This window comes from Cyprinodon tularosa, unplaced genomic scaffold (assembly GCF_016077235.1).
Source record: "Cyprinodon tularosa strain WSP-4 unplaced genomic scaffold, ASM1607723v1 ctg1127, whole genome shotgun sequence".
Classification (NCBI taxonomy): domain Eukaryota; kingdom Metazoa; phylum Chordata; class Actinopteri; order Cyprinodontiformes; family Cyprinodontidae; genus Cyprinodon; species Cyprinodon tularosa.
Window position 1 is genome coordinate 39878 of NW_024037923.1, and position 27917 is coordinate 67794.

General features: G+C 45.2%; 3 protein-coding genes across 6 annotated transcripts; all 3 read right to left on the reverse strand.

Moving 5' to 3' along the window:
* Positions 1 to 326: 326 nt before the first annotated feature.
* On the reverse strand, positions 327 to 2176 carry LOC119794318. Its single transcript, XM_038301810.1, has 6 exons — positions 1839 to 2176; positions 1719 to 1769; positions 1565 to 1688; positions 1440 to 1516; positions 1163 to 1319; positions 327 to 1102 (listed from the first exon to the last, which is right to left on the reverse strand). Exons 1-6 carry the CDS (start codon positions 2174 to 2176, stop codon positions 920 to 922), a joined length of 930 nt encoding a protein of 309 aa, XP_038157738.1. The 3' UTR covers positions 327 to 919.
* A 1512-nt stretch (positions 2177 to 3688) lies between these two features.
* Positions 3689 to 8907, reverse strand: LOC119794229 (THAP domain-containing protein 3-like). Of its 3 annotated transcripts, XM_038301699.1 has the most exons (8): positions 8702 to 8907; positions 7936 to 8042; positions 7391 to 7583; positions 7152 to 7241; positions 5054 to 5104; positions 4807 to 4918; positions 4264 to 4322; positions 3689 to 4185 (listed from the first exon to the last, which is right to left on the reverse strand). In XM_038301699.1, exons 1-8 carry the CDS (start codon positions 8828 to 8830, stop codon positions 4069 to 4071), a joined length of 858 nt encoding a protein of 285 aa, XP_038157627.1. In that variant the 5' UTR covers positions 8831 to 8907; the 3' UTR covers positions 3689 to 4068. The 3 variants fall into 3 exon arrangements, with proteins under 3 accessions (XP_038157627.1, XP_038157619.1, XP_038157634.1); XM_038301691.1 differs by having other exon boundaries at positions 3711 to 4185; positions 4807 to 5104; positions 8702 to 8905; XM_038301706.1 differs by having other exon boundaries at positions 3718 to 4185; positions 4807 to 5104; positions 8557 to 8845.
* Positions 8908 to 11505: 2598 nt separating this feature from the next.
* Positions 11506 to 15168, reverse strand: vsx1 (visual system homeobox 1 homolog, chx10-like). Of its 2 annotated transcripts, none has more exons than XM_038301721.1 (5): positions 14703 to 15168; positions 14536 to 14611; positions 13543 to 13666; positions 12213 to 12393; positions 11506 to 12043 (listed from the first exon to the last, which is right to left on the reverse strand). In XM_038301721.1, exons 1-5 carry the CDS (start codon positions 15118 to 15120, stop codon positions 11763 to 11765), a joined length of 1080 nt encoding a protein of 359 aa, XP_038157649.1. In that variant the 5' UTR covers positions 15121 to 15168; the 3' UTR covers positions 11506 to 11762. The 2 variants fall into 2 exon arrangements, with proteins under 2 accessions (XP_038157649.1, XP_038157642.1); XM_038301714.1 differs by having other exon boundaries at positions 12198 to 12393.
* Positions 15169 to 27917: the final 12749 nt, after the last annotated feature.

A 27917-nucleotide genomic window follows, 5' to 3' on the forward strand; every position in this document is an offset into this window, starting at 1 on the left:
ACCGAACCCACAGCCTGTCTGACCAACACCGATTCAGAAAACGGAGCAGAGCTCTCCGGAACATTCTAGATTCTAAGTTGAAGAACTGATCTAGAATAAAATATCTACTGTGACTGAAGATCATTATTTTTCATCCAAGTAAAAATCTTTTTATTCTCATTTATCTCCAGTTTAGGTCGTTAATGCATAACAAATATGAAAACATTAAAAAGGTCCATTTTATTTCACGTTTCAATCAGTTCTCTCATCAGTACAGATGGGGGCGGGGCCAACAGGTGGGGGCGGGGCCAACAGGTGGGGGCGGGGCCAACAGGTGGATCAGCAACAGCAGGTGTTGAGGACGAGCTCAGCTTCTGTTTGACCTGAAAACCAGGAATGGAATTAAAAGGTTCTGATCCAGTTCCTCTGACAGCATCAGGCTGAATCGGACCAGAACCAGATCTTCAGAACCGGATCTTCAGAACCAGACATAAACCCAACAGAACATGAGCACAGCAGGTATAAAAATAGGATGACAGATTCTACTTAATAATTCTCATTTGTCTACAGATGAACTAGTTCCTGTTCTAGAATCAGTTCATCTAGATCACAACGGGGCTTCTAGATGAATATATCTATGTTTTTAGTTCTGTCTCTTTGTGATTATTTATCTAGATTTGATCCGATGTGATCGTCTGATTTCAGTTATTGGTTGAATTATTACTGACAGCAGATCAGAAGATCAATCAGAATCTATTAAAATTATCTATTATTTTCCATCTAAATCTATTTACTGACCCCGCCTCTCGCCCACTGATAGGAACCAGCACCCCTCGCCACCCCCACTCAGGACAAGCAAGTCAGATAACGGATGGATGGATCTATTTAATATACTTCTTCTTCTTTATTGATCAAACAATTATTTCAGTTTTATAAAAACTTATTGGTTTAATTCAACTTCATCATAACTTTGATCTTTTCTTCTTTTAATAATTAGATTCTCTGGGAACCAGAGGAGGTTCTGAGGGTTCTTCAGGAACCAGAGGAGGGTCTGAGGGTTCTTCAGGAACCAGAGGAACCAGAGGAGGTTCTTCAGGAACCAGAGGAGGGTCTGAGGGTTCTCAAGGAACCAGAGGAACCAGAGGAGGTTATTCAGGAACCAGAGGAACCAAAGGAGGTTCTTCAGGAACCAGAGGAGGTTCTGAGGGTTCTTCAGGAACCAGAGGAGGGTCTGAGGGTTCTTCAGGAACCAGAGGAGGTTCTGAGGGTTCTTCAGGAACCAGAGGAGGGTCTGAGGGTTCTCAAGGAACCAGAAGAACCAGAGGAGGTTTTTCAGGAACCAGAGGAGGTTCTGAGGGTTCTCAAGGAACCAGAAGAACCAGAGGAGGTTTTTCAGGAACCAGAGGAGGGTCTGAGGGTTCTCAAGGAACCAGAAGAACCAGAGGAGGTTTTTCAGGAACCAGAGGAGGTTCTGAGGGTTCTCCAGGAACCAGAGGAACCAAAGGAGGGTCTGAGGGTTCTTCAGGAACCAGAGGAGACTCTGAGGGTTCTCCAGGAACCAGAGGAACCAGAGGAAGGTCTGAGGGTTCTTCAGGAACCAGAGGAGACTCTGAGGGTTCTTCCGGAACCAGAGGAGGTTCTGAGGGTTCTTCAGGAACCAGAGGAGGGTCTGAGGGTTCTTAAGGAACCAGAGGAGGTTCTTCAGGAACCAGAGGAGGGTCTGAGGGTTCTTAAGGAACCAGAGGAGGTTCTTCAGGAACCAGAGGAGGGTCTGAGGGTTCTTCAGGAACCAGAGGAGACTCTGAGGGTTCTCCAGGAACAAGAGGAGGGTCTGAGGGTACTCCAGGAACCAGAGGAACCAGAGGAGGTTCTTCAGGAACCAGCGGAGGGTCTGAGGATTCTCCAGGAACCAGAGGAGGTTCTTCAGGAACAAGAGGAGGGTCTGAGGGTACTCCAGGAACCAGAGGAGGTTCTTCAGGAACAAGAGGAGGGTCTGAGGGTACTCCAGGAACCAGAGGAGGTTCTTCAGGAACAAGAGGAGGGTCTGAGGGTACTCCAGGAACCAGAGGAGGTTCTTCAGGGTAAACATGTTGTCTGGTCCTGCTGCCTCATTAGCCAGCAGCAAACATCTGGAGCAGATCCAGCTGTTGCTGCAGCGAGTAAACAGGCTGTTTATCTGCAGCAGATTAGCAGCCATCATCAGGAAGGTGATTACAGCTTTTGTTCAAACACAAAGGTGGATTATCGCTTGTATACGTCCTTTAATCTGGCCGCAGGTCTGATGGATTACACGCTATCATCTGGAATTACTGGGGACCTACCAGCTGCTCAGACTGGAAACCAGTCCACATTAGACTGGAAACCAGTCCACATCTGGCCCATGGAGTCACGTCTCACCTTAGAAGGTTTGGATCAACAGCAACGGATGGAAGGAACAGGAAGAAAGGAAACCTTTATAGAAAAGAAAGAACGGTTCTAAACTAACTGGACTTCTAGAACTGGGACGTCTAGAAGCGGGACGTCTAGAAGCGGGACGTCTAGAAGTGGGTCAGAGCTCAGAGTTCTGTAACTGCTGGACAGGATCCAGTCTGGTTCAGTGCTGGTCAGTGGGGTCCTGGTTCTGCTGAGTCCGCCTCAGGTGCCTTCTGGTCTGCAGGTGAGCTTTGAGGAAGGTGAGGAGGCGGAAGTTCTTCCCGCAGGCCTGGCAGCTGTAGGGTGTCGCGCCGCTGTGGATGCTGCGGTGCCTCAGGAAGCTGGAGGCCAGGCTGAAGGTCTTGGTGCACACGGAGCACCTGTAGGGCTTGTTGCCGCCGTGGGTGGCGGCGTGCGCCCGCAGCTGCGCCTTCCGGCCGTAGCTCTTCCCGCACGCCTGGCAGTGGAAGGGCTTCACCCCTGTGTGCTGGAGCTGATGCGTCCTGCACTGCGACGCATTGGGGAACTTCTTCCTGCACACCGGGCAGCTGATGATGGCGTGGCGGGGCGGCAGCTCGCCGGCCGCCGCCTCGTGCGGATGTTTGCTGATGACGTGGTTCTTCAGGTAGCGGAAGCTCTTCCCGCAGATGGAGCAGAGCTGCCTCTCTCCGCTGTGCTTGGCCTGGTGGCTGCGTAGGTTGGCGGCCTGGTTGAAGCCCCTCCCACAGGTGGAGCAGCTGTACGGTCGCACCTCCTGGTGGACCAGCGTGTGGCGCTTCAGGTGGGAGGCGTGGTAGAAGGTCTTCCCACAGACCTCGCAGATGAAGGTCTTGTTGAAGTGGGTCAGTCTGTGGGTTTTCAGCACGCTGGCGCAGGAGAAGCTCCTCCCACAGATGTCGCAGTGGCAGTTCTTCTCGCGGGTGTGCCGCGCCTTCTCGTGGAGGTCGCGGTGAGTCTTGTGGTTGAATGTTTTGGGGCAGTAGCTGCAGGAGTAAGGCAGGAGTCCGTGCTCCTTCATCTCGTGCTCCCGGAGCTTCAGGATGCCGCTGAACTGCGTGCCGCACACGGAGCACAGCGGGTGGGACTTCCTGTGATGGTCGGCCAGCCGCTCGGCGCTGGGGAACAGCTTGGTGCACTGGGAGCACTGCAGGGGGGGCTGGACTGGCTGTTGGGTTCTACGTCCCGCCTCCATGGCTGAGGCGGCGTCTGGTGGCGCCGTCGATGGTCGAGCGTATCCATGGTCATCAGTCGCTGGTGGGGAGGAGGAGGGGAGCTGCATCTTCTCACCTGTAGGACCAGAGGAGAAGAAGCAGTTCATCTGACCACCAGCAGAGGGAGCTGCTCACATTTAAATAACAAGAGCTGCAACTAAACATTCATTTGCAAATCAATTAATACGTTTTTTAATTAATGGATTAATAATCAGATAGCTAAAGGTTCCTAAAAAAGATGATTATTTTACGAAATGAAACCAGTTGAAACTGAAACTTTTCGACTTGTGAGTCATAGAGCAGATTTACAGGCAGAAACATTTATCCTTAATTTAAATTGTTTACGTATTTTTTTACAATCTTGGTATAATTGCTGCTCATAGCGGGTCGCTTTGAGATGATGACGTGTGGAATTGATTCCATGCTGTATAAATAATCTCAACAATCAATTAATCCGATGAATGTTTCAGGCCAGATTATAGCAGCAGCTCCTCAGGGATCCGTTCTTCTTCTCTAACTCACCCTCAGCGCTGTCGGTGGTCTGCAGCGCCACCAGCAGGTTCCCAGCGTCTCCAGCGGGGCTCTGAAAACAGGAACATGATCAACGTTTTGCTGAGCGTCCCCAGGGTTCCTCTACCTGCAGCCTGATTGGTGGACTGACTATGAGCAGGAGGATGTAGGCGTGGTCTCTGCCGGCTTCAGCGATGGCTGCCTTTTCACCTGAAACACAGAGAAATGAAGCTCGGCGCCGTTCTGACATCAGCTCCTTCCAGAACATCTGTTCTTCCTGGGATCCGTTTCCTAAACTACTGCCTCTGTTCTTTTATAAAGGTTTGATTTCCATCTGAAGCTCAGTCTGATTTATAGCAGAGAAAATAATCTCAGTGAGTCATATTAGAGGATTAAGCCCCTCCCCCTTTGGTGGTTCCTGTTTTTCTGCTGTGACTCATGTTTTCTGAGATGTCCCATCTTCTAGTAATCCTTGATCTATCTCCTAATATCCGCCTCTATGCAGACGATTCAGTGTTTTTTAAACGATTTTTCTTTCTTTTTCTTTTTAAATCGAGCAGGAACCACAGCTCCGGCTTCCTGCTCTGGACTGGAACCAGTTTGATGCCAACATACTGGTTCAGCCTTACCGTCACTGGCCCACAGGAAGTGATGTAACCCTGGTAACCTAGAACCTGGAGGAGTGAGAACTCACCTTGTTCTGTCTCGGTCCTCGTTGAGCTTCCACAGCCGTCATCAGGTGGAGGCGGAGCTTCTCCAGCGGTCACTTCCTGTGTGGCCACGTTCACTTCCATTATCTCCAGGATTTTATCCACAGCTTCCAGACACAGCTGGTCCACTGCAGTCCTCGTTGAGCTTCCACAGCCGTCATCAGGTGGAGGCGGAGCTTCTCCAGCGGTCACTTCCTCTGTGGCCATGTTCACTTCCATTATCTTCAGGATTTTATCCACAGCTTCCAGACACAGCTGGTCCACTGCAGCTCCCACTTCCTCCTGAGAAAACCAGTAAACCCCCATCAGCCCCACTGGGTCTGAAACACAGAGGAGGACCGACTCGTTTCGCAGGGAACCGAACCTCTGGGACCCAAACCCAGCCTAAAGTTTGATGTTTAATGTCCCTGTTTTAGATTAGAGGTAGACTGATAGAAAGAAGCGAGGAGAAAATTAACACTGATGGAGAGATTCTACTAGAGGAGCAGGCAGGAGTCAGAATGACCAGATGGCTGATAAACACTATTGAACGGTTAATTTGATTAATCTTAGGAAATAGGAGCGACACATTCCTTGATTTAACTCTAAAGTGTTGTTTTTTTAAAGGAAGGAATAACCAACGGATCATCTTTTATACCTAAAACTAATACGTTTGCCGTGATTTAATGAATTTAGCGTTAATAAGTAAAAAGAACAATAATTTTCATCGTGATCACTGAGTCTGGGAGCGGCCATTTTTGCCCAACTATAGTAGCCCCTCCCTCCTGCCATCTTCCAGCAGTGACGTCACGGTGCGGTAAGCCTAGCGCCATTCTCCCCGCTTTCCAAGCTAAATCAATGGGAACTACTAGACACATCTGCAATCAACAACAATTATTGAAGATTTCCAGAGGACTTCACCATTGAAATTCACCAGAGCTATAGTGAAACTGACAATGCCCACGTGCATGGCAGCTGGATGCTGGAATACATCGGGTAAAAGTGAAAAAAAAGAGTTATTCCATCTTTCTGATTCCTGATCCTCCACGGACGGGTTGGTCGTTGGATCGCCAACTTGAAGAGGGAGGATTTGCCATCGAACTTCTGGCCAGAGAAAAAACCCGTAATATGTAGCCAACATTTGGAAGAAGAATGTTTTCAAGATGACTTGGATAATAGCGCGTTGTGACAAACACCAGATACAGCACTGGGACTTGATCAACAGCCGATACCGCACCGTGACGTCACTAACCAGCAGGTGGCAGTAGTGTTCTTTGACAAACATGGATGCCTCCAGTAAAGCACATTCACATGAAAATTACTCTGAATTAAAAACACTGATCATTTATTGAACAGGATGGAATCATTTCACATTTAAAGAACTTTCAGAAGTTTGAATTCTGAATATGAGCGGACTTCTCATTTAAATATTAATAAATATGTTAAGATGAAAGAAAGCATCTTTGTCCCTGTTTCCTATTTTAATTTAGATTTTATTTATTTATTTTTATCAATGTCTGCAGACCAGATTTCAGTAATCTGGTCACCTTTGTTCCTCTAATTCCTCTGAAGTGCCATTGGGCAACACTGATGACTGGGTCCAGGTGTGCTGAGGGGAGCCGTTTCTATGGTAACATATCACAGAACCACCTGAAGAACTGAACCTCCAGACAAGCTGAACACCTGAAACCCCATCAGAACCAGACCGAACCGGTCCGAACCCCCACCACATGCCTTTATAATTACTGACGTCATGTTTAGAGCTTTTTCCGACATCTTAGGTGAAAATGTTATAAAGGCTGGGTGGACACTGACGTCACCAAGCAGAGCTTCCTTCCCCGGAAGTGCTGGGTGTGTTAGGCATAGATATCCATAATAAAAGTTTGGCTTTTATAGCCTTAGGGCAAGCAGGCAATGCATACAAGTGGTCAGTGGCCTGCCGCTTGCAGCTCAAACCCCTCTCTCCAGTGGCTCCCTGTTGTTTTGCATAAATATAAAAAAATATATATAAATAATAGTGGTATAGAAATTACTTATTTTTTTAAGAATTAAATGTTTACTTTTCAATTCTGTGAGCCTAAATACAAGATACTCCAATTATCCGACAGAAAACACAACAGCATACATTTAAGTAATTGTAAAGGCTTGTCCACTTATAAGGCAAAAATATGTTTTGTGGCTCTGAAAAAAAAATTTCTCTTTTGATTGTAAAGGCTGCCTACCCTTGGGTTTAGTTTCAACGTTCACACATTTATAAATTCAAGTTTATGAGCGACAGAGTCAAACTTTTTATAAGATAAAGGATTTAATATAACAAATTGTTTTTAACAAGCCACATGAAAACACTCACAGCATCAGGTTGAGGTACATCCTGGGACACGTCCATTGGCAGGTTGTCTTCCACTCTTCTAGAGGTGGTTGTGTTTCTTGTGGCTACTAGCTAAAATTAAGTAAAGAGGTTTTGAGTGTCTAAAAGGTGCTACTAAACAACACATTATATATCTTGCAGAAACAAAAGTGACCAGCAACAATTCACAGTGTATAAGAGTGTTATATCAATATGTGATTAAATTGCAATGATACACATACCCTTTGAAGATGAGCTGGAAAATTGAAGATTTTGGGCACAACACCATCTTTAAGTCGGACTGTCTGCCCTGTTCGGTCAAAATCCTCACTCCTGAAGTGCTCACTGCAAAGCAGAGTCCTGTCAGTCGCAACAAAACTGTCCCTTCTTAGGGCAAGTTCCCACAGCTTCCTCATCTTTCCATTTTTGGGAAACCTTAAAAACGTGAGAAATGTTCCAAGAAGTATAAATTATTGTCAGCATTTCCAAAGCTTTTTCCTTCTGTCAACATTAAGGGTTAGCACAAAAATACACACCTAAATGAAATATGTTTGGGGTAATTGTATGTATGTATGCACTTGAGAATAACACAACCACACTAAACTACTTATAAAAAGTTGTCCAAACGAAACTAATACAAACTTATAAAAGCTTTGAGTCAACAGCAATCTTGTAATACTATTATGTCATAGCCCCGATGTTCCTGTGTACCAGAGCCTGTATTGTACATACATCCACTAATTAACTAACGATTATCCCAAATACAAATCATAATTTTATATCTTACGTGTGAAAGGTGATCCCACTGGCTCTCGTTTTGACACTACGGCGATTGGAGCATCCGTAGGCTGCACAAAAGTCTGGCATCTTCCTATAAATAAACCCAGCAAATTCCTGTAACATAATGTAAGATGTTTTGACAAACCAAATCTATTGGAAATCATGCATTAATCATGTATAAATTCTGCCTCTTCCACTGATGTAAAGTTGCTGGTTAACGTTAGCAGCTAGCTAAACTGTAACGTTAGCTGCTAACTTACTAACTTTAGGTCTCACTTCGCAGCTTCTTGTTATTAGCCAGCTAACGTTAGGCTAATAATGAAAATCCAACAACACTCAGATTATTGTTATTAGCCAACTAATAACTACAACCACATCGACAAAGATTGTAATTTACACCAAAGATTAATTGACATACAATCGTTATTGATAACTTGTGCAAGTAACCGTGATGCACAACTATGCTGCACGATTAAGTCATTTTTCGACAAGAAAATCTGCAATTTCGACATGTTCAAGCATCAAGAATTATAGCCACGTTCATAATGTTTGTAAGAAACGAAACTGTTTGTAAATCCGTCAAGAATTCAATGAGATAAGAGTATTTGTGTTCGTGCTGATCACTCACCTTACATTAAGTACCACAGAGCACAACAGAAAGCCTGCCTGAGGCAAGATGGCCGCCCGGTGATGACGTTTGAGACTCCGGCGTAAGACATCTAGCCTTTATTATGGATATCTATGGTGTTAGGCGTTAGCAGCAGTTAGCCTACCTCGGTCCGGGGCTTCATGCCGGTGAAGGAGACCTTCTCCTCCACGGTCCGGATCTCCCTCAGCAGCGCCTCGGCTAAACCGCTCACCACCAGAACCACCCGCCGCCTTACTGCCGCTAGATCCGTCATCTTAGGCCGCAGTTAGCTTAGCTCAGGGCTAACGAACCGCTGGAAGACTGTACCGGAAGTGACGCAGTTGACTTGTCCAGCGCCAAATGGGCGCTTTTCCTGTTACTTTGACACATGATTGGAACATGTAGCGGTTAGTCCTAGTAAAACATTAAAGAAACGCTATAAATTAATTTCTGTTAAGCATTGATCTATTTCCAGATGTAAGGAAACATATTGATGCTATCATTACACCATCACATCATTACATCATCACATCATTACATCATAGATCTTAGCAGATGAGGAGGCATCCATGGTTCCAGCCTCATAAAAATATTACACTTTGTTCCTAGCTGAAGGAACAAACTGTCATTCTGTCTGTGCCACCGATGGATGGAGGATGGATGATGGATAGATGGGAGGAGGATGGAGGGATGGATGGAAGGATGGATGGATAGATGGGAGGAGGATGGAGGGATGGATGGAAGGATGGATGGATAGATGGGAGGAGGATGGAGGGATGGATGATGGATGGATAGATGATAGATGGGAGGAGGATGGAGGGATGGATGGAAGGATGGATGGATAGATGGGAGGAGGATGGAGGGATGGAGGATGGATGGATAGATGATAGATGGGAGGAGGATGGAGGGATGGATGGAAGGATGGATGGATAGATGGGAGGAGGATGGAGGGATGGATGATGGATGGATAGATGGGAGGAGGATGGAGGGATGGATGATGGATGGATAGATGGGAGGAGGATGGAGGGATGGATGATGGATGGATAGATGGGAGGAGGATGGAGGGATGGATGATGGATGGATAGATGGGAGGAGGATGGAGGGATGGATGATGGATGGATAGATGATAAATGGGAGGAGGATGGAGGGATGGATGGAAGGATGGATGGATAGATGGGAGGAGGATGGAGGGATGGATGATGGATGGATAGATGGGAGGAGGATGGAGGGATGGATGATGGATGGATAGATGGGAGGAGGATGGAGGGATGGATGATGGATGGATTGATGATAAATGGGAGGAGGATGGAGGGATGGATGGAAGGATGGATGGATAGATGGGAGGAGGATGGAGGGATGGATGATGGATGGATAGATGATAGATGGGAGGAGGATGGAGGGATGGATGGAAGGATGGATGGATAGATGGGAGGAGGATGGAGGGATGGATGATGGATGGATAGATGGGAGGAGGATGGAGGGATGGATGATGGATGGATAGATGGGAGGAGGATGGAGGGATGGATGATGGATGGATAGATGATAGATGGGAGGAGGATGGAGGGATGGATGGAAGGATGGATGGATAGATGGGAGGAGGATGGAGGGATGGATGATGGATGGATAGATGGGAGGAGGATGGAGGGATGGATGGAAGGATGGATGGATAGATGGGAGGAGGATGGAGGGATGGATGATGGATGGATAGATGGGAGGAGGATGGAGGGATGGATGATGGATGATGGATTGATAGATAGATACCCGCTCTATGGCGTAGCGTCTGTTTCTGCAGCTCTATGGTGTAGCGTCTGTTTCTGCAGCTCTATGGTGTAGCGTCTGTTTCTGCAGCTCTATGGTGTAGCTTCTGTTTCTGCAGCTCTATGGTGTAGCGTCTGTTTCTGCAGCTCTATGGTGTAGCGTCTGTTTCTGCAGCTCTATGGTGTAGCGTCTGTTTCTGCAGCTCTATGGTGTAGCGTCTGTTTCTGCAGCTCTATGGCGTAGCGTCTGTTTCTGCAGCTCTATGGCGTAGCTTCTGTTTCTGCAGCTCTATGGTGTAGCGTCTGTTTCTGCAGCTCTATGGTGTAGCGTCTGTTTCTGCAGCTCTATGGTGTAGCGTCTGTTTCTGCAGCTCTATGGCGTAGCGTCTGTTTCTGCAGCTCTATGGTGTAGCTTCTGTTTCTGCAGCTCTATGGTGTAGCGTCTGTTTCTGCAGCTCTATGGCGTAGCGTCTGTTTCTGCAGCTCTATGGTGTAGCTTCTGTTTCTGCAGCTCTATGGTGTAGCGTCTGTTTCTGCAGCTCTATGGTGTAGCGTCTGTTTCTGCAGCTCTATGGCGTAGCGTCTGTTTCTGCAGCTCTATGGTGTAGCTTCTGTTTCTGCAGCTCTATGGTGTAGCGTCTGTTTCTGCAGCTCTATGGTGTAGCGTCTGTTTCTGCAGCTCTATGGTGTAGCGTCTGTTTCTGCAGCTCTATGGTGTAGCTTCTGTTTCTGCAGCTCTATGGTGTAGCGTCTGTTTCTGCAGCTCTATGGTGTAGCGTCTGTTTCTGCAGCTCGTTTACAAACTGGTCGAACTAGAAGCCATGCAAATAGATTGGTTCAGTAATTATCAATACCTTCATGATGCATTATGACACAAAGCCTCTAATGTTCCAAAAATATCAGATTTTATTTCAGCTTAATGAGTGATAACTGTACAGACATGAATAATAACCATAAATAATAATAATGAGGATTTTATTAAACAACTTATTTTCCTGTATTTTACATTCAGAGCCTCAGACAACAAACAAACAGCAAAAGGACATAAATATAAAACAAAGAAAAGTCACAGAATGTAGCTCCTCCTCCTCCTTCCCCTCCTCCTGCTCCTCCTTCTCCTCCTCCTCCTCCTCCATCAGCCTGACTGCTGGAGCAGTCCCACCACAGCAGTCCTTCAGGAAGGAGAACCCCCGTTATACCAGTGCTGCTATTAGCCCCGCCCACTCCTCTTTGATTGGTTAGCTCCCAGAAGCCTTTGGTGTGAGGTAGGGGGGCGGGACTGGACTAAGATCACAGAATAAATATTTTAGACAGTTTTATACATTTGAGTTAAGCTACTTTGCATAGCAACAGTTGATGTCTCTGCTGTTTATTGGCTCAGCTCCCTGAGGTAGGAGCCAATCACAGAGCAGTTCTCGTCAGTCCGTCCACAGCCGGATCCTCCCGCCTTCAGCTGCGCTCCTCTGATTCGCTGCCGCTCTGCGGCTGTGGTGAGGGGGCGGTCCTGCTGGAAGCCCCGCCCTCTTCTGATTGCTGCTGTTTGGAGGAGCTGGACAGGTCCATCGCCTCCTCCTCCTCTGTCTCCTCGCCCCCCAGAAGCTCCTCCTCCTCCTCCCGTGTCGCCCCAGCCTGCTGTTCGGAGGCGCTGCAGAAGGAGTCGGAGCGGGCCGAGTCCGACTCCAGAGGACTGGAACACTTCTTGGACATTTCCAGGGACTTCTTGTGCATACCTGAGTGGGCGGAGTCAGAGCAGTGCAGTTCAGAATGGGAGTCATTAAGCAGAGAAAACTGTAGGGGGCGCTGTGGCGAACAGAGCTGAGGGTGCGATTCGTGTGTGGCGGAGTGTGTATTGATAGTGGTGTGGTGCGTGTGCGTGGCACTGACGTGCATGCGGCTCACCGAGCAGCCAGGGGGCGCAGGATCCCATCATGCCGTTCTTGGCCGAGTTCAGGATGGACTCTGGCAGCGGGATGGAGTGTCGGACCATGGCGCCGTACAGCCCGTACTCCGCCATGACGCTACTGCGACCCCAGCACTTCTCACGCTTTCGCCACTTCGCCCGCCGGTTCTGGAACCACACCTGGAACACATCACAGAACCGGAACGTTAAAAAAAGGCCAACGTTTCCTCAACATTCATGTTAAAATGCTCATAAACTAACAAAGGGATTCATTTAGCTCCATAATGCTAACATCCAACAACCAGATAAGAGACAATAAAAAATATCGGATTAATGCAGGGAAAACCAAGGAGCGAGTGGCGGACTTTCCTCCCCACTGTCACCGGTGAACATCCAGGGGACGGACAGTGAGGTAGTGGACTCTACCTCGGTGTTCACCTGAACAACAAACTGGGCTCACAACACTGAGGCTCCGGATCAGAAGGTCAGAGCAGACTCTTCCTGCTGAGCAGACAGCAGGGGGCGCTCCTAAAGACCTTCTTCTCTGGAGCTCCCTGTTGGAGCAGAGGCTTATCTGTAGCTGAGAGGAAGCAGCTGGATCAGCTGATCAGGAAGGCCAGCTGTGATTGGACGCCCTCTGGACTCAGTGCAGGAGGTGGGAAACAGACGGATCCCCCCCCCATGCTGGTTCAGCTGGTGCTGAACTGGACAGCTCCTTCAGTGACAGACTGCTGCACCTTAAATGCACCAGGGAGCGTTATCACAGATCCTTCCTCCCAGCAGCTGGAAGACTCTAGAACCACCACTGTTCCCATCAACCTCAACCAGTTAAATAACCTGCTGCTGCCATTCTGCACATCTCTGATGATGCTGCTATTTATATTACTGTAAAAATATCCATAGCTGCATATTATTTATTCTCCAGTTTTATATTATTAAAACACTTTACAGTATTTTATTATTTATATTTTAACTCTTCACTATTATGTTATTCTTATACATTTTTCTAAGGTCCACATTTGTGTGGCTATTTTCAATAATCTTTCTGCTGCTGTAAATTTGCCCATTGTTTCATTATAGTGTATAATAAAGTATTTTTGTTTAATTTTATTCACAGAGTCTTGTTTTATTTAAGTTGATCTATTTTAATATTAATAATAACTAATTGCCTTTATTTGGTAAAAATGTTCATGTTATTTTCTTACAGCTAGAGGAAAAAATCGTTTGATCTTTTATAATCAGGATTTATATCCTAGAAAATAATTAAAGATTTTAATTTTATAGTTGTATTTATTGTAACGTGTCTGTAGGCCCGGAGCTCCGTCCCACCTGGATCCGGTCCTCCGGCAGCTCCGTCTTCATGGCCAGCATCTCCCGGGCGTAGACGTCCGGATAGTGGGCCTCATGGAAGGCCTTCTCCAGCTCCTCCAGCTGGTGGGAGGTGAACACCGTCCTGAGGAAGAGGAGGAGGAGGAAGATCAGAACCGGAACCAAGAGTGAAACCTTTGATCTGTTTAATTATTCTCTTTTTATTTCTGCTTTAATCTTTATTTATTTATTTTTAGTGTTTTTTTTCTCCTCATCGGATCGTTTTCAGTTTTTCGATCATTTAATTTATTTTCATCATACCTTTAATCTGAATTTATTGTTAAATAATATTAATATTATTAGTAATAATATTATTACTATTATTAGTAATAATATTAGTAATATTATTAATATATTAAACTAAACCTTTTAAACTCTGTCCGTTTTTAAATAAAATAAGCTATATTTATAGTATTTATAAATTTTTTTTCCTGTTCGTTTCTGGATAAAATTAAATAAAAACGAACTAAATGTTGTAAAAATGCAGTTATTCTTTTACTTTAGTGTTTATCATCAAATGTTTTTATCTCTGCTGTTTATCTTATAAAGGCTGCGGTTTAAAAAATGAATTATTCTATAGATCTGTTCTAAACGAAATTTCTTTTTGTTTACACTTTTTTACTTAATGACAAAAATAAACCTTTTATTTAATCATTTGATTAATTTTAAAATGTTTTATCACTTTCACCTTTATTTAATGACTCATAAATTTGATCCAATTATTGAAACATTTCCTGGACCATCGGAACAAATAAAAACAAACCAAAAAATAAATAATAAATTAATTAAATTTCGTTCCGTTTAATATTTTATTCTGATGTTTTTTCTTTATTTCTGCTTTAAACACAAAAACCGCTGCGAATTTCATCAGAACCGAACCACAGATTAACGGGTCCAAATAAAAACAAGACTAAAATAAATTTAAAATCATATTTGATCAAACATCTTCATCACCTGTGTCTCCTCTTCTTCCTCTTCTGTGAGTTTCCGGAACTTTTCGAATCGTTTCTGTCAGAGAGAACTTCATCATCTGCAGAACAAAACATCAGAAACTAAATTGGATCATTTCATTCTTCCAGAACCGAACCGACCCGACCGGTCCCGCCAGAGGCGCTTCCTACCGGAGAGCTGTTCCCTCTGGGCCTCCAGATGCTGCAGGTAGTGGCTCTCGGAGCGGCCCTGCAGCAGCGGCAGGTGACCCGGTAGGAAGCAGGGGCCGCCGGCGGGCTGCTGGGCCGCCAGGCTGCACAGGAAGCCCAGACCCAGCGGCAGGGAACCGCCCGGGAAGGAGAAACCCCCGAGGCCGCCGCCCGGACCCAGAGGCTCTGCTCCGGGACCCGCAGCGGTCAGGGTGGCCCCCGGGGGCCCGGCGGGCTGCTGCCGGGCCTGAAGGTCCGACTCCAGGCCCAGCAGGTCGGTGATGGCGAAGCCTTTGGAGCGGAACCCGGAGCCATGCAGCCGGGCCTTATCGATCCCGATCCCCGGAGAGAGCATCCGGAGCCTGGGCTTGTCCTCACTGAGCTCCTCCCGGCCCGTCATCCTGAGGAAGAGGAGCTGATGAAGGTCTGAAAGCGGGAGCGGGACCCGGAGGAGGGAATTTATGTGGCCCCGGGCCCCCGGGTTCACAGCGGGAGCCAATCAGGAGGCAGAGCCGGGAGGGAGGGGAGTGGGGGGTGGGGGGGTGTCCTCTCAATCCCAGAGGATTAATTGCCACCAATTTTCCTCCAATCCGATCTGGATTTACAGGCCAGAGGAGGAGGAGGAGGAGGAGGGTGGGGAGTGGTGGAGGGGTGGGGGGGTTAATTTATGTTGTTGATCTTTGATCAGAGCAGAAACATCCCACAAACAGAAGTTCTCCTCCCCACCTCCTCCTCCTCCTCCAGCAGCAGAACATCAGCATCACTGTTACCATGGCAACCATGGCTCCTATCATCTGCTGACAGCGAATAAAAATAAAAACTAGATCATTTACAATACAATCTGAAACTAAGCAGATGAAGCAGAATTTTATTTATTTCTCTTTAAAGATTAAATATAAATTTAATTCCTGCTTGTTCACTTTAAGTCTGACATTTTGAGAAATTGATTTTAAAAGGCTTCACTTGCAGAAACAGCCCAAAATATTAATCGTTTAAATTAAATAATTATTTCGGACCCTTTGTTCCCTTTGTACCGGTCGGCCGCACAGAACCTTCTGAGCCGAACCGGATCATCACTTCCGTTCAAATCAGACAAACAGATTCATGTTGGCTCTGGTTCAAAGGTCCGGTTCTAAGTTCTAAGTTCTGGTTCTGAGTTCGGATTCAGACAAGCTGAGGCCCTGGACAACTCCTGGTTCCTGGTGTCGGCTGTGAGTGTGAAGGTAAAGTGTGATCAGCGCCTCCATGCAGATCACCAGGATTTCACTCTGATTAGAAATAATCTCAACAGTTTATTTTAAGCAGAAATAAATCTCAGGGATTCTGTGACATCATCGCCATCAGGAAGAAAAAGCAGAACAGAGACGGATTAAAAACATCCGCCCAAATTTGCTTTAATTATCTCTGATAAGCAGATTCCTCCAAACTAATTGCTTTTTAAACCCGTTGACCATTTTTACCTTCTTCCAAACAGACTCACACTGAGCCGCTCCCTGCCCGCCTGCCAGTCAATCCGCAGGGATTAAACTCTAACTTGGCCCTAATTTTGTCCACAGGGACTTTCACCAGGATGTCTCCACCATCAGAAGGTGGGAACTAAGAGAACCGGATAATTTATGGTTTAACATCAACTGTTCTTTTAAATCTGTTCCTTCTTCATTTCATCTTTGCTGCTGGTTTCTAATCCTAAAAACAAAGAAAAGCATATTTGAAGATGTCAGGCCTCCACTCACTGAGCCGCTGAGTTGCAGCTAAAGATGGCAGCAGCTAGATGATGCTACCTGCTAATGCTACACTGCAAAAACAATCTACAAATAAGTCAAAATGTCTTAAAGTGTTTTTACTCCTAATTTCAGCAGGTAAATAAGATGATTTGCCGATGGAATGAGTATTTTACTCTTAAAATAAGATAACTAGATAATATGCACTTGAGATAAGACAATGCAATAGTTTTTTTTTTTTTTTATGTTAATCGTCTTATTCCATTGGCAAACTGTCTCATTTACACCCTCAATTTAAGAAAAAATCTCTGATCCTCATTCAGGTCAGCCATCCAGTAAAGTGAGTCCAGATGCTTCTGCTGCTCCTGAGTTCGATGCCAGAGAGCAGCTTTGCTATATTAGCTGTGATCAGCGGGTAGAAAGTAGTTAGAATCTATGTTGAAGTGAGAAAGTCCTCCTGAAAACATGGTCTGTGCAGTCAGTTCATCCAGATTACCATCCTGCCTTCAAAGATTATTTCTCTGTGGGAGCCGCTCAGACCCCCACATACCGGTGTAGGTACCAGATAGACTCGGGCTGCCAGATTGACTCGGGGGCCTGCGCCTTTTGATGACGTCACAATACATAATTGTTTTAACGTTTGCACAATTGCGCAAAACATTTTGATTGGTCTGGACAGCTTACTAAAGTAATTATAGCGGGGTGTAGGTTTTATTCGAAAGCGGGATTGCTGTTTGTAAACGGACAATTTTACGAAGACATTCTCCATGGTCCCTGCGCCTTCTGATGACGTCACCGAATTCGCCATGGGCCTTGCGCCTCCCGATGACGTGACATTATGGCAATGCCACTCAAACAAACTACATTGAGCCCGCGGTCTGCATTTGTAACGAGAATAAATTCAGGAGAATGAAGCTAAAGGGATACAAAAAATAAACTTGTAATATTACAAAACCAAAAATACTACGAATACAAAGTATATTCAGAGATTAAAGTCCCTCTGATACTGTTTAAGTGACTGAGAAACTGCAGATTTGCCACATTTAAGATGGCGGACGCTCTGACGCATCTCAAAAGGCGCAGGCCCCCGAGTCAATCTGGCAGCCCGAGTCAATCTGGTACCTACCGGCGCTGCGCTGTCACTGGGAATCCCCAGCAGCAGCTGCCTCAGGCCCGCTCGCCTCTTGGGGGTTTTCCCCTGCTGTTGTTGGAGCTGGAAGCAGAAGATGAACCATGGATCCAAACACAGCAGCTGTTCTACAGCAGAACAACTAAACACAAGAATCAGGAGCTGCAGTGGTCCTCAGTGACACAAACAAAGCCTTATGGTTCTCCTCCATGGTTCTCCTCCATGGTTCTCCTTCTTCATGGTTCCTCATCTTGTTGATCACTGATCCACTGACCTGATCAAAGGCAGCAGATTAGGCTCCAGAACATCAGATGAAGAGTCTGGATTAAACCTGTGGATTACCTTCAGATCGATTGATTAGAATAATCTCCAGATTAAGCTCTGATCTTTTCATCTACTCTTCATCTCCGTCATCGTTATCCTTCATTGTTTCATCTTTTCACTTTAACCTTCTATAATTAATGTGCAGATGTAAGGGGTCAAAGGTCACGCGCTGTAATCTGCATGTAGCATCAACTGAGTTATTTTAAAGTGATCCAAGAACAGAGTTTAGGCTGCCGCCGCTTCCATCGATCTACAGAAGATCGGAGGACGAGTTCGACCCGAATACATGACCCGGAAGAATCACATGACCCCAAAGACAAGGAAGGAAGGAAGGAAGGAAGGAAGGAAGGAAGGAAGGAAGGAAGGAAGGAAGGAAGGAAGGAAGGAAGGAAGGAAGGAAGGAAGGAAGGAAGGAAGGCAGGGAGGAAGGAAGGCAGGCAGGGAGTGAGTGAGTGAGTGAGTGAGTGAGTGAGTGAGTGAGTGAGTGAGTGAGTGAGTGAGTGAGTGAGTGAGTGAGTGAGTGAGTGAGTGAGGGAGGAAGGAAGGAAGGAAGTGAGGAAGGAAGGAAGGGACGGAGGGAGGAAGGAAGGCAGGGAGGGAGGAAGGAAGGAAGGAAGGAAAGAAGGCAGGGAGGGAGGGAGGAAGGAAGGAAGGAAGTGAGGAAGGAAGGAAGGGACGGAGGGAGGAAGGAAGAAAGGAAGGGACGGAGGGAGGGAGGGAGGGAGGAAGGACGGAAGGGAGGGAGGAAGGTAGGAAGGACGGAAGGCAGGAAGGAAGGAAGGAAGGAAGGAAGGGAGGGAGTGAGGGAGTGAGGGAGGGAGGGAGGAAGGAAGGAAGGAAGGAAGGAAGGAAGGAAGGAAGGAAGGAAGGAAGGAAGGAAGGAAGGAAGGAAGGAAGGAAGGAAGGAAGGAAGGAAGGAAGGAAGGAAGGAGGGAGGGAGGAAGGACGGAAGGGAGGGAGGAAGGAAGGAAGGAAGGAAGGAAGGAAGGAAGGAAGGAAGGAAGGAAGAAAGGAAGGGAGGGAGGGAGGGAGGAAGGACGGAAGGGAGGGAGGAAGGAAGGAAGGAAGGAAGGAAGGAAGGAAGGAAGGAAGGAAGGAAGGAAGGAAGGAGGGAGGGAGGAAGGACGGAAGGGAGGGAGGGAGGAAGGACGGAAGGGAGGGAGGAAGGAAGGAAGGAAGGAAGGAAGGAAGGAAGGAAGGAAGGAAGGAAGGAAGGAAGGAAGGAAGGAAGGAAGGAAGGAAGGAAGGAAGGAAGGAAGGAAGGAAGGAAGGAAGGAAGGACACTCACTCACTCTTCAAACTGCTTGATCTGTTTCATGTTCATGATGTTTCGTTCCAAAAAGTTAAATCAATCCACTGGACTTTGTTTCCAAGTTTAAAGCCGTTTCTCTTCCATCCAGGAAGATTTTTCAATTCAAAATGTTTCAGATTGGGAATAAAATCAGCCTGAAATGATGTGAGTGACTGAAAGAGGGAAAACGCTCAGAGTGAGACCTCCTCAATGAGCAGGATCTTAAATGTGGACCTTCTGGGCCAACAGAACCGTCCCTCCTGGTTAGAGGTTAATGGCCGCCATGTGTCATTGATTACCGTCTTTCACTCTGCCGCTCTGAGAGAAAAGAGGAGGCGGATTCCTCCATCGAGGCCCCTGGGGGCCCGACATAAAGCAGCAGCTTGTCCTCACAAAGACAGTTGATGGTCATGATGCTCCACTTTCCCCCCAAGCAACACCTGCTGGACCTGTTGGACCCCAGAACTGGATGAAATGGTTCCCAACAGCTCTGCTTTCCTAATTTCTATTGATTTCAGGTTTGAATTTAAATGTTATTTTATCTCAAACATCTAAATGGATTTATTATTTTATTTCTGTTTCTTTATTTGTCTTGTATTGTAGTGTTGCGGCTCAGGCAGGAAGTGATGAACTTTATGTAAATCAGTTTCTGATGAGACCAATTAACCAGCAGAACCAGCAGCAGCAGGCTGTAAGTGATCAGGCTGCAGGCGCCGCCTGCTTTGTTCTTCATTGTTGATGCAGCTCCATTGTTGACCAGCAGCAACGGTAACAATAGTCTGGCCACGCGTCCTGACCCCCCCCACCCCCGTGGCCCACTAATTATTCATAAAATTCACATTTATGCAAATAGATTAACCTAATTCAGGGAAGTAAACAGCTCCTGCTCAGGATTAAACTTTTTAAATTAGTGTCTGGAGGTCTGGACCATATACCCTTACACCCCCCCCCCCCCCTCATTTACATCATGTAATCTGTAAAGAGCACGAGGCCAAGCCAGACAAACATGCAGAGAAAGCTCTAATGGCTAATGATTAAAACTGTGTCTGACCCGGTTCTTACCGGGACCACAGCAGGCGTCAGGCTGCAGAGCGTGCCGTCCTCACGTCATCGACACCTTCGCTCTCCTCAGAAGATATCTGACCCCCCCAATGATCCTAACATGCAGGAGAAAAGTTCAGAATCAGACAGAAACGTTTCTCTCAGACTGGAATCCAGAACTGATGACAGAACCGGTCTGACAGCAGGAAGTAGGACAGAAGATTTTCCTCCTTCCTCCTCTCCTTCATCTTCCTCTGCCTCCTTCCTCTCATGCTGAGATATAAGGAGGAAATTCCAGAAGTTCAAATTAACTTTTTCATAACTTTGGTCTTTTTTTTTATTTATATTTTTCTAAACTTTATTTTTATTAATCAACAATATTCAAAGCGGATGAATTTAAATCCTTTATTTTGTTATTTTTCTCCCACATATAATGTTCCTAAACTGTTATAAATTCATCTCCTGCTGGGATTTAAACGGTTTTATCAAACTGTAAAATTTCAAATTAAGGTTTAAATTCAGTGCATGAAGCAGGACTGTCAGCAGAGACATCCCATGATTTAACTGAATATTATGGGATGTTTTTATTCATTTTACAGGCAGCAGAAGGTCAGGACGTCCCTTATATGGACACATGGGTCCAAAACGTCCAGATCAGAACCATGGACAGAACCCGGACAGTAAAGCATTAGAAGCCTTTATTTTCTGCTAAATCTCCCCTTTCAGACTGTTTATTGTATTTATGGGAGAAAGAGATTAGCTTTATTTATCGTATAATTGTGTGTCTGAAATAAAGATGAGAGATGAGGCGTCAGAGGAAGACTGCAGCCAGATAAGGAAGGAAGGTCCACTAAGGATTCGGAACTCATCGGTTCTGGAGTTCAGGTCTTTTGACCTGAAATGGATTCAAACATTCCTCTGACCTTAAAATCCAAAGATGAGATCATGAATTTCTGAGAGAAGAAGAGAGCTGGACCCAGTTTAGGTTATATGTTAACTTCCTGCTCTAACTGCTTATGGGAACCATCAGAACCGTCGGTTCTCCGAACCACAACCAACAACCAGAACCTTCAGGACATTAGAACTGAGGAACCCTGATCCAGATGTTCCTCCAAGCTTATTGGGCTGCAGGTGAACCAGATGTTGGACAGGAGGGTTGTTGGTTTGATTCCCAGCCTGGAGATGTTTCTCTGATGTCATCAAATCCTCCAACAACCGTACAGTTCAGCTTGGTTCTGATTGATCAGAATCCCAAAAAACCAACAAACCATTTCCTTCCTCTGTGTTTACTGGGACCAGTGATCATTTCTCTGCTCAGCAGGATAATTCCTGTTTTTCCAGGAATGGATGTTGTTGACCGGATCAGGGATCCAGCCTGAGGTTCCGTCAGCAGCGGAGGAAAACAATACAGCTCCAGCTCCGCCTGGTTCTCCTTCATCTCCTCATCTCTGCTGCTGCTGCTGATCTCATTGTAGCCTCCAATCCAAGTTAGCAGGGATTATCTCCATGGAAAGGGCATTAGGAGGCGGATAACCTCAGCTTGGAGGCAGTTAATCTAGCAGCATGTTAATGAGTCTTGTAGTGGATTGCTTAAATTAAAAGCAAACATCAACAGTCATGAGGCTGAAGGAGGAGCGCCTGGCCTCAATAACAATGCATTAAGTGATTTGAGTCGCCGGGTCATCGCAGTAATCATGTAATGTGGTGAAAAACAATAAAATTAACGAGTTATCAGGAAATTAAGGGAAGAAGTACGGAGGGGGGACAAACTGGATCTTATCCGCCTCGCTGCACAGGATCCATGGACCCCTGCTGCTCCCAGCCAGAGAACTTTCTACTGGCAGGAGGAGGACGTCCGACCTTCAGCAGGATCCGCCTACATGGGTCAGTCAATCAATCAATCAATCAATCAATCAATCAATCAATCAATCAATGGAACAGCTGAAAGGATTACAGATTATCAACTATAGATTGATATAAATTATTATAGATGATTAGATGTAGATCTTTAGCCTTTCTGACAAAAGAATTATGACAAAACACAAAAGAATAGATAAAGAATAATAATGCAACAAAATAAAACTGAAGATACACAAAAAGAGCTGCAGCTTTTTAGTAAAGGAAGGGCACCAGACCACTAGGGGAGTCAACCATTAAACCTGATCAAAACAGACCCTTAGCAAAGACATGCTAATATTTCCTACAGTCACACAAAACTGTCAAAATTGTTGGTTCTCATTTAATGAAAAAAAAAAAATGAATTTCACAGAAGTAACTTAAATCCGACAAACGGGATAAAAAAACATGTGAAAAAAAGAAAAGAATTTCAAGTCAGACATTTCTTTTCATCCATGCTTAAAGTCGTAGGGAAGCAGCCGTTTCCGAATTCTACCTAGTGGTGCCCGACTTTACACGAGTGAATTAATCGATTATAAAGGGGGCAGGATTGTTGTGGCGGAAGGTTTGAAAGCTTTTTGATTGTGACCGGTTTGTCGGAAGCATCTTGCTAACTAGTTAGCATCTTAGTGCTAGCAGGTTCCCAATGGGAAATTCCATTGGGACCAAGTAGCACTAAATTGGTGACTTAGAAACGACGCTGTCAAGGAACGCTATGGACAGCGGAAACATGCAAGAGGAGGAGAGTTTAGTATCGGAGGTCGTGGATGAGTCTCCTCCGTCATCCATTTTTTATTTAGAGGAGGAAAGCGGGGACGAAGATGTTGTGGAAGAGGACGCCAGGGCGGCAGAAGCTTGGTTTGGTGTAGAAGGCTTCCAGCCGTACATGTTTGAGCCCTTGCCTCGCAACGCTGCCAGTTCTGTTAGCTCTACGCCTGCCGAAGACACAGACGTCCATCCCCGTGAACACTGGGACGCAACTCAATGGGAAAGGAAAGGATTCTGGTTTCAACCGTTGCGTATATTAGCTGCGACATATGAATCAAGATGCTATGACCGAAAAAATGTGATTGACAGATGACCGTTGATATATGATTGGCCGAATTTAGGTGTTCAGGCTGACGTAGAACTAACTGGCCTGCAGAAGATAACGAAAAAACCCCCACAGATTTTAAGACATGGTCTGATAAAGAGAACATTTATATATATATGTTTAAGCCAGAATGATTTGACATTTAAATATGATTTCCCTACGACTTTAAATAGAATGATCTGAAAAAAAAAAATAGTCTCAAAACAGGCCTGGACTAAGATGATGTTTCTCCTAGAAAAGACTGAAAATAATGGGACCAAAGAGACGTCAGATCAAAGTGTGTCCATTAATCGGCATCTAGGCGTCTACAGTCCAGTAATCGGTCTGTGGGCCTTTATATAGACCTATATAAAGTTACTCTGCTGTTTGGTGACATGGTGTGTACCCAGAGGTGTCAAGTGACAAAGTACAAATACTTCGTAACTGTCCTTAACTACAGTTTTTAGGTATCTATACTTTACTCCATTACTTATTTGTCTTCCTACTTCTGACTTCTACTCATTACATTTTCACACAAGTATCTCTGCTTTCTATTCCTTACATTTGTAAAACAAACGTTACTCGTTACTCTTGGCTTTGGTTTAAAGTTTATAAATATATATTTCCCGTCATGTGCTCCATCCATTGCAGATCATTGGCTCCACCCACATCTAGTGAAAACTAGTGTGATTGGATGAGTCATATAACGCAAACACTCATTGGTTAGCTAAAGGAAATCATCAGAAGCAATCAGGTGTTCTTCAAACTGCTAACGTGAATTGTCTATGCCATGCTACAATGTGGGATTCAGAAAAAGATGCTGAAATGTCTGAAAGGTCGGACACAGGCGAGAGCGTATCGGGAGACGGAGACCAACAAGACCTCCCTCATCCTCGGCCCTATCTCAGAGAATATTTAGAAATAGTCGAAAAATTGAGCTTTCAATTCATATAGTGGCATCTGGCTGTTTTTATTAAGGTTACTTTATACTTTTATACTTTAAGTAGTTTTTGGAGCACATACTTTTTCACTTTTGCTTGAGTAAAAAAGGTTAAGTTGATACTTCAACTTTTACCAGAGTGTTTTTAAACTGCAGTATCTAAACTTCTACTGAAGTAACAAGCGTGTGAACTTTTGACACCATTGTGTGTACAACACACAACGTGGACCAGAAGAAGAGAAGAAGAGTTTAGAAAGAGATTAGAAATAAAATGATAGAGCAGCATGTAGAGCTGAAGGCTATAGACCATCTCCAAGCAGGTTGATGTTCATCTGACTACAGATGAACAGATTATCCTCCTTTAGGATCCATGGACTGTAGCCGGACTCCCTGGACACGGCGGGAGGAGGGAAACTGATGACAAATGAAAGCGACAGATAACAGGAATGGAAAGAAAAGAACCCAGAAAAACTTCTAGAGATTTAAGGAAAACTTGAAGGAAAATCAGAGTCAGATCACAGCATCTGTCATCGAGTCAAAGTTCATGGGAGACAACCGAGGAGGAACCATTGATGGAACCAGACCATTAAAACAGACTGGAATGAACCAAAGTACATGTTGAGCAGAAACAAAGCTTCTGGGAGAACGTTCTCTGGACAGAGGAGACAAACATGGAGATATTCACCATGAAGGAACCGATACCACTGGCTGACCTCTGGAAATAACAGCACCTCTAGAATGTCATGGTTTGTCCATCCAGGTTGCCTCTCAGACTATCCCTGGTCAGGATCTATAGTAGATACCTGACCATCCGTCCACCCCTGGGTGCCATAGCAACCACTGACACCTGAGCAGACCGGACCAGTCTGATCCATCATGGTTGAATAATCTGGGGATTATATTTCCTCTCTGTATTCCTTCATTTGGCCTCTTTATAAGATGAGAGGTTCTACTGAACTTCATGGACCTAAAAGTGGTTCCTTTGCTGTTCCCCGGCTGCCCTGCAGAAACTCCTGAGTATCTTTTGGTGTTTTTTTTTGGGAGGATATGGTGGTTTTGTGGAGCGTGGCCCTCCCTCCATCCCAGACCTTTGGTTAAGCAGAACCTCCGTGACTGTGTTTAAAACAGAACAAAGACCCGTTTGTGTTGCTGTAATCCTTCAATCTGTTTCTGTGTGATTGTCCTCATGGCTGCTGCTGCCTTTCTCTCTCTGTTTGATCACTTTGTTGATCCTTAAGCTGCATTTAGATTTAATTTACTCACTTTAATAAAAAGGACAGAACACCATATGTTTCCGTCTGATCTCTGCCGTTCGGTCCGTTTCAGACCCAGATTATTTCTGCTGCAGGTCACATCTCAGCAGGCCTCCTGGTGCGCTCCCTGCAGGGTCCCCAGTGAATCAGGTGTTCCTTCAGCCAGGTGAAAGTCCAGACCACATCCTGGAGGACGCTTGGAGATCTTTCCTGGTTTCTCAGACTGTTGGGTTGTTTTTGGTTCACCTTCAAATATATGTGGTTATTTTTTCTGTTCAATGCTCCATGATGTCCACCAACAGAGATGATTCCTTCCTGCTGCAGAATTCAACTTCTCCAGATTTCCTTTTCTTCCAGCTTTCTGCAGGTGGCCGATGGGATAATCCAGTCATGAACTCAGATCTGAGCATTATCTTAAAGTTGGACTCGTTTGATCAGATAGCACAGGTGCGGGACATTTCCCAGAAAATAAAGGTATGTGGAGAACTAAAAGGAAAGGATGTCTGAAAACTCAACCCTGAGGAACTCCAGATTCTTACTGTACCTGATAGGGAAGCCAGGGTTTGTATGATCTGCTGACTGCAAAGCTCTGCATCGTAAAGAACCCAATGGGCCTCTTCACTGCTGCTGTTATGTCATGTTTTGTTTGACCTCTGAAGGTGAAAATCTGTTGATTCTAAATAAGGCAAACTGATGAGAGAGTTTAGCTTTGATTTGATTCAGTTTGTGTTTGATCAGCTTTGCAGCCACTCCAATATGTGAGCAGCAGATTGAACAATTCAGAGCTCTGAAATTAGATTCCTGCCGGCGGGAAGATGGACAATATGTAATCCAACATGTTTGGGAGCGTCACATTAAACCCAGAGGATTCATTATCCCACAGATCGACTTAAACAGCTCCTTCCGAAGCTCAATATGTTCCTGAGCCTTTATTTCAAACGCAGACCGCCCCGGGATTCATCTCCCCATCAGATGGTCCAGCTGAAGAGGAAGCAGGTTCAGTGCTGCATGCTTACAGTCCGGGTCCGGCATAGACGAGTTTCATTTGCACCACAGATGATTGTTTCAATGAAATAGCTTTTATCTGCGTGTTCAAGATGAGTCAGGTTGCTAGGAGGTATTTCTGTTCTAAACCCAGAACTGGTCATAAAGCAGGACCCGACTGAACTGGACTGACCCATGACTAGTTTGAAAAGAGAATGGGTCCAAGTCAGATCAATGGGGTTCATTAAAACAGAACCAAACTGAGTTTAAATCCAATTACATGAAGTCCAGGAGAGTAAAAAGTTATTTCTGGTTAAGGTCAGCTGCTCATATAATCCTCTGAAGTAACAAGCTGTTCTCATCTTGGAAAGTATGTGGAGATAGTGGAGAGGAAGGAACCTAAAGAGAACCCGTTTGGTAAAATCATCAGACAGCCTTGATGGGACCCTTCTGCTGTTATGCTGATGATACTCGGCTATATTTGCCCAAATATCCCAATGAGTCTAACTAGACTTCTGGTGCGTCTCGAAAGACATTAAATGTATTACTTCAAGGCTGGACTATTGTAATTCTTTACTATCAGGAAGTCCACAAACTGTAGTTAAAAGCCTTCAGCTGATCCAAAATGCTGCAGCCAGAGTTCTAATGAAAATGAAAAAGAGAGATCACATCTCTCCTATCCTGGCTTCTCTTCATTGGCTTCCTGTTAAATCCAGAATAGAATTTAAAATCCTCCTTCTCACATATAAAGCCTTAAATGGCCAAGCTCCATCTGATATCAGAGATCTGATTGTTCCTTATGTTCCTAACAGAGCACTTCGCTCTCAATCTGCAGGTTTACTAGTGGTTCCTAGAATTTCTAAAAGTAGAATGGGAGGCAGATCTTTTAGTTATCAGGCTCCTCTCCTGTGGAACCGACTACCAGTTTTAGTCCGTGAGGCAGACATCCTGTCTACTTTTAAGGCTAGGCTTAAAACTTTCCTTTTTGATAAAGCTTCTAGTTAGAGTGGCTCAGGTTATCCTGATCTATCTCTATAGTTCTGCTGCTATAGGCTTAGACTGCTGGAGGACATAGGGACCCCTTTTTCATCATTCTGCTTCATTTTATCGCTATTCTTTAAAAAACAACAACTCTAAATCATGTCACAGACTCTGCACACAATGATAAACCAGAATACTGCATATTTGCACCATATATATATTAATGCTCTGATCTTCCATATCAATGCATAGCATGTTTTTTGATCTCTGAGGCATTTTATGAAATTAAAATGTTGATTTTACTGCTAAGCTGCTGCCAATTCACTGTCTGAAAGCTGTTCAAAACGAAATTTCATTTTGTATACAATCTGTACACTCTGCAGAATCTGTTAGTTCAATCTCTAACGTTCTGCTCTCTCTGCTTTTTCTCATAGTAGCTTCATCTGGTCTGTTCCTGTTTGGCTGTGACTCCATCCTGGAGAGAAATATCAGCGGTTCTGTTCTCTGGTCCATCTTCTAGACTTGAATATCTGCTTTCCTCATCCGTCCATCTGTCTCTGTCTTT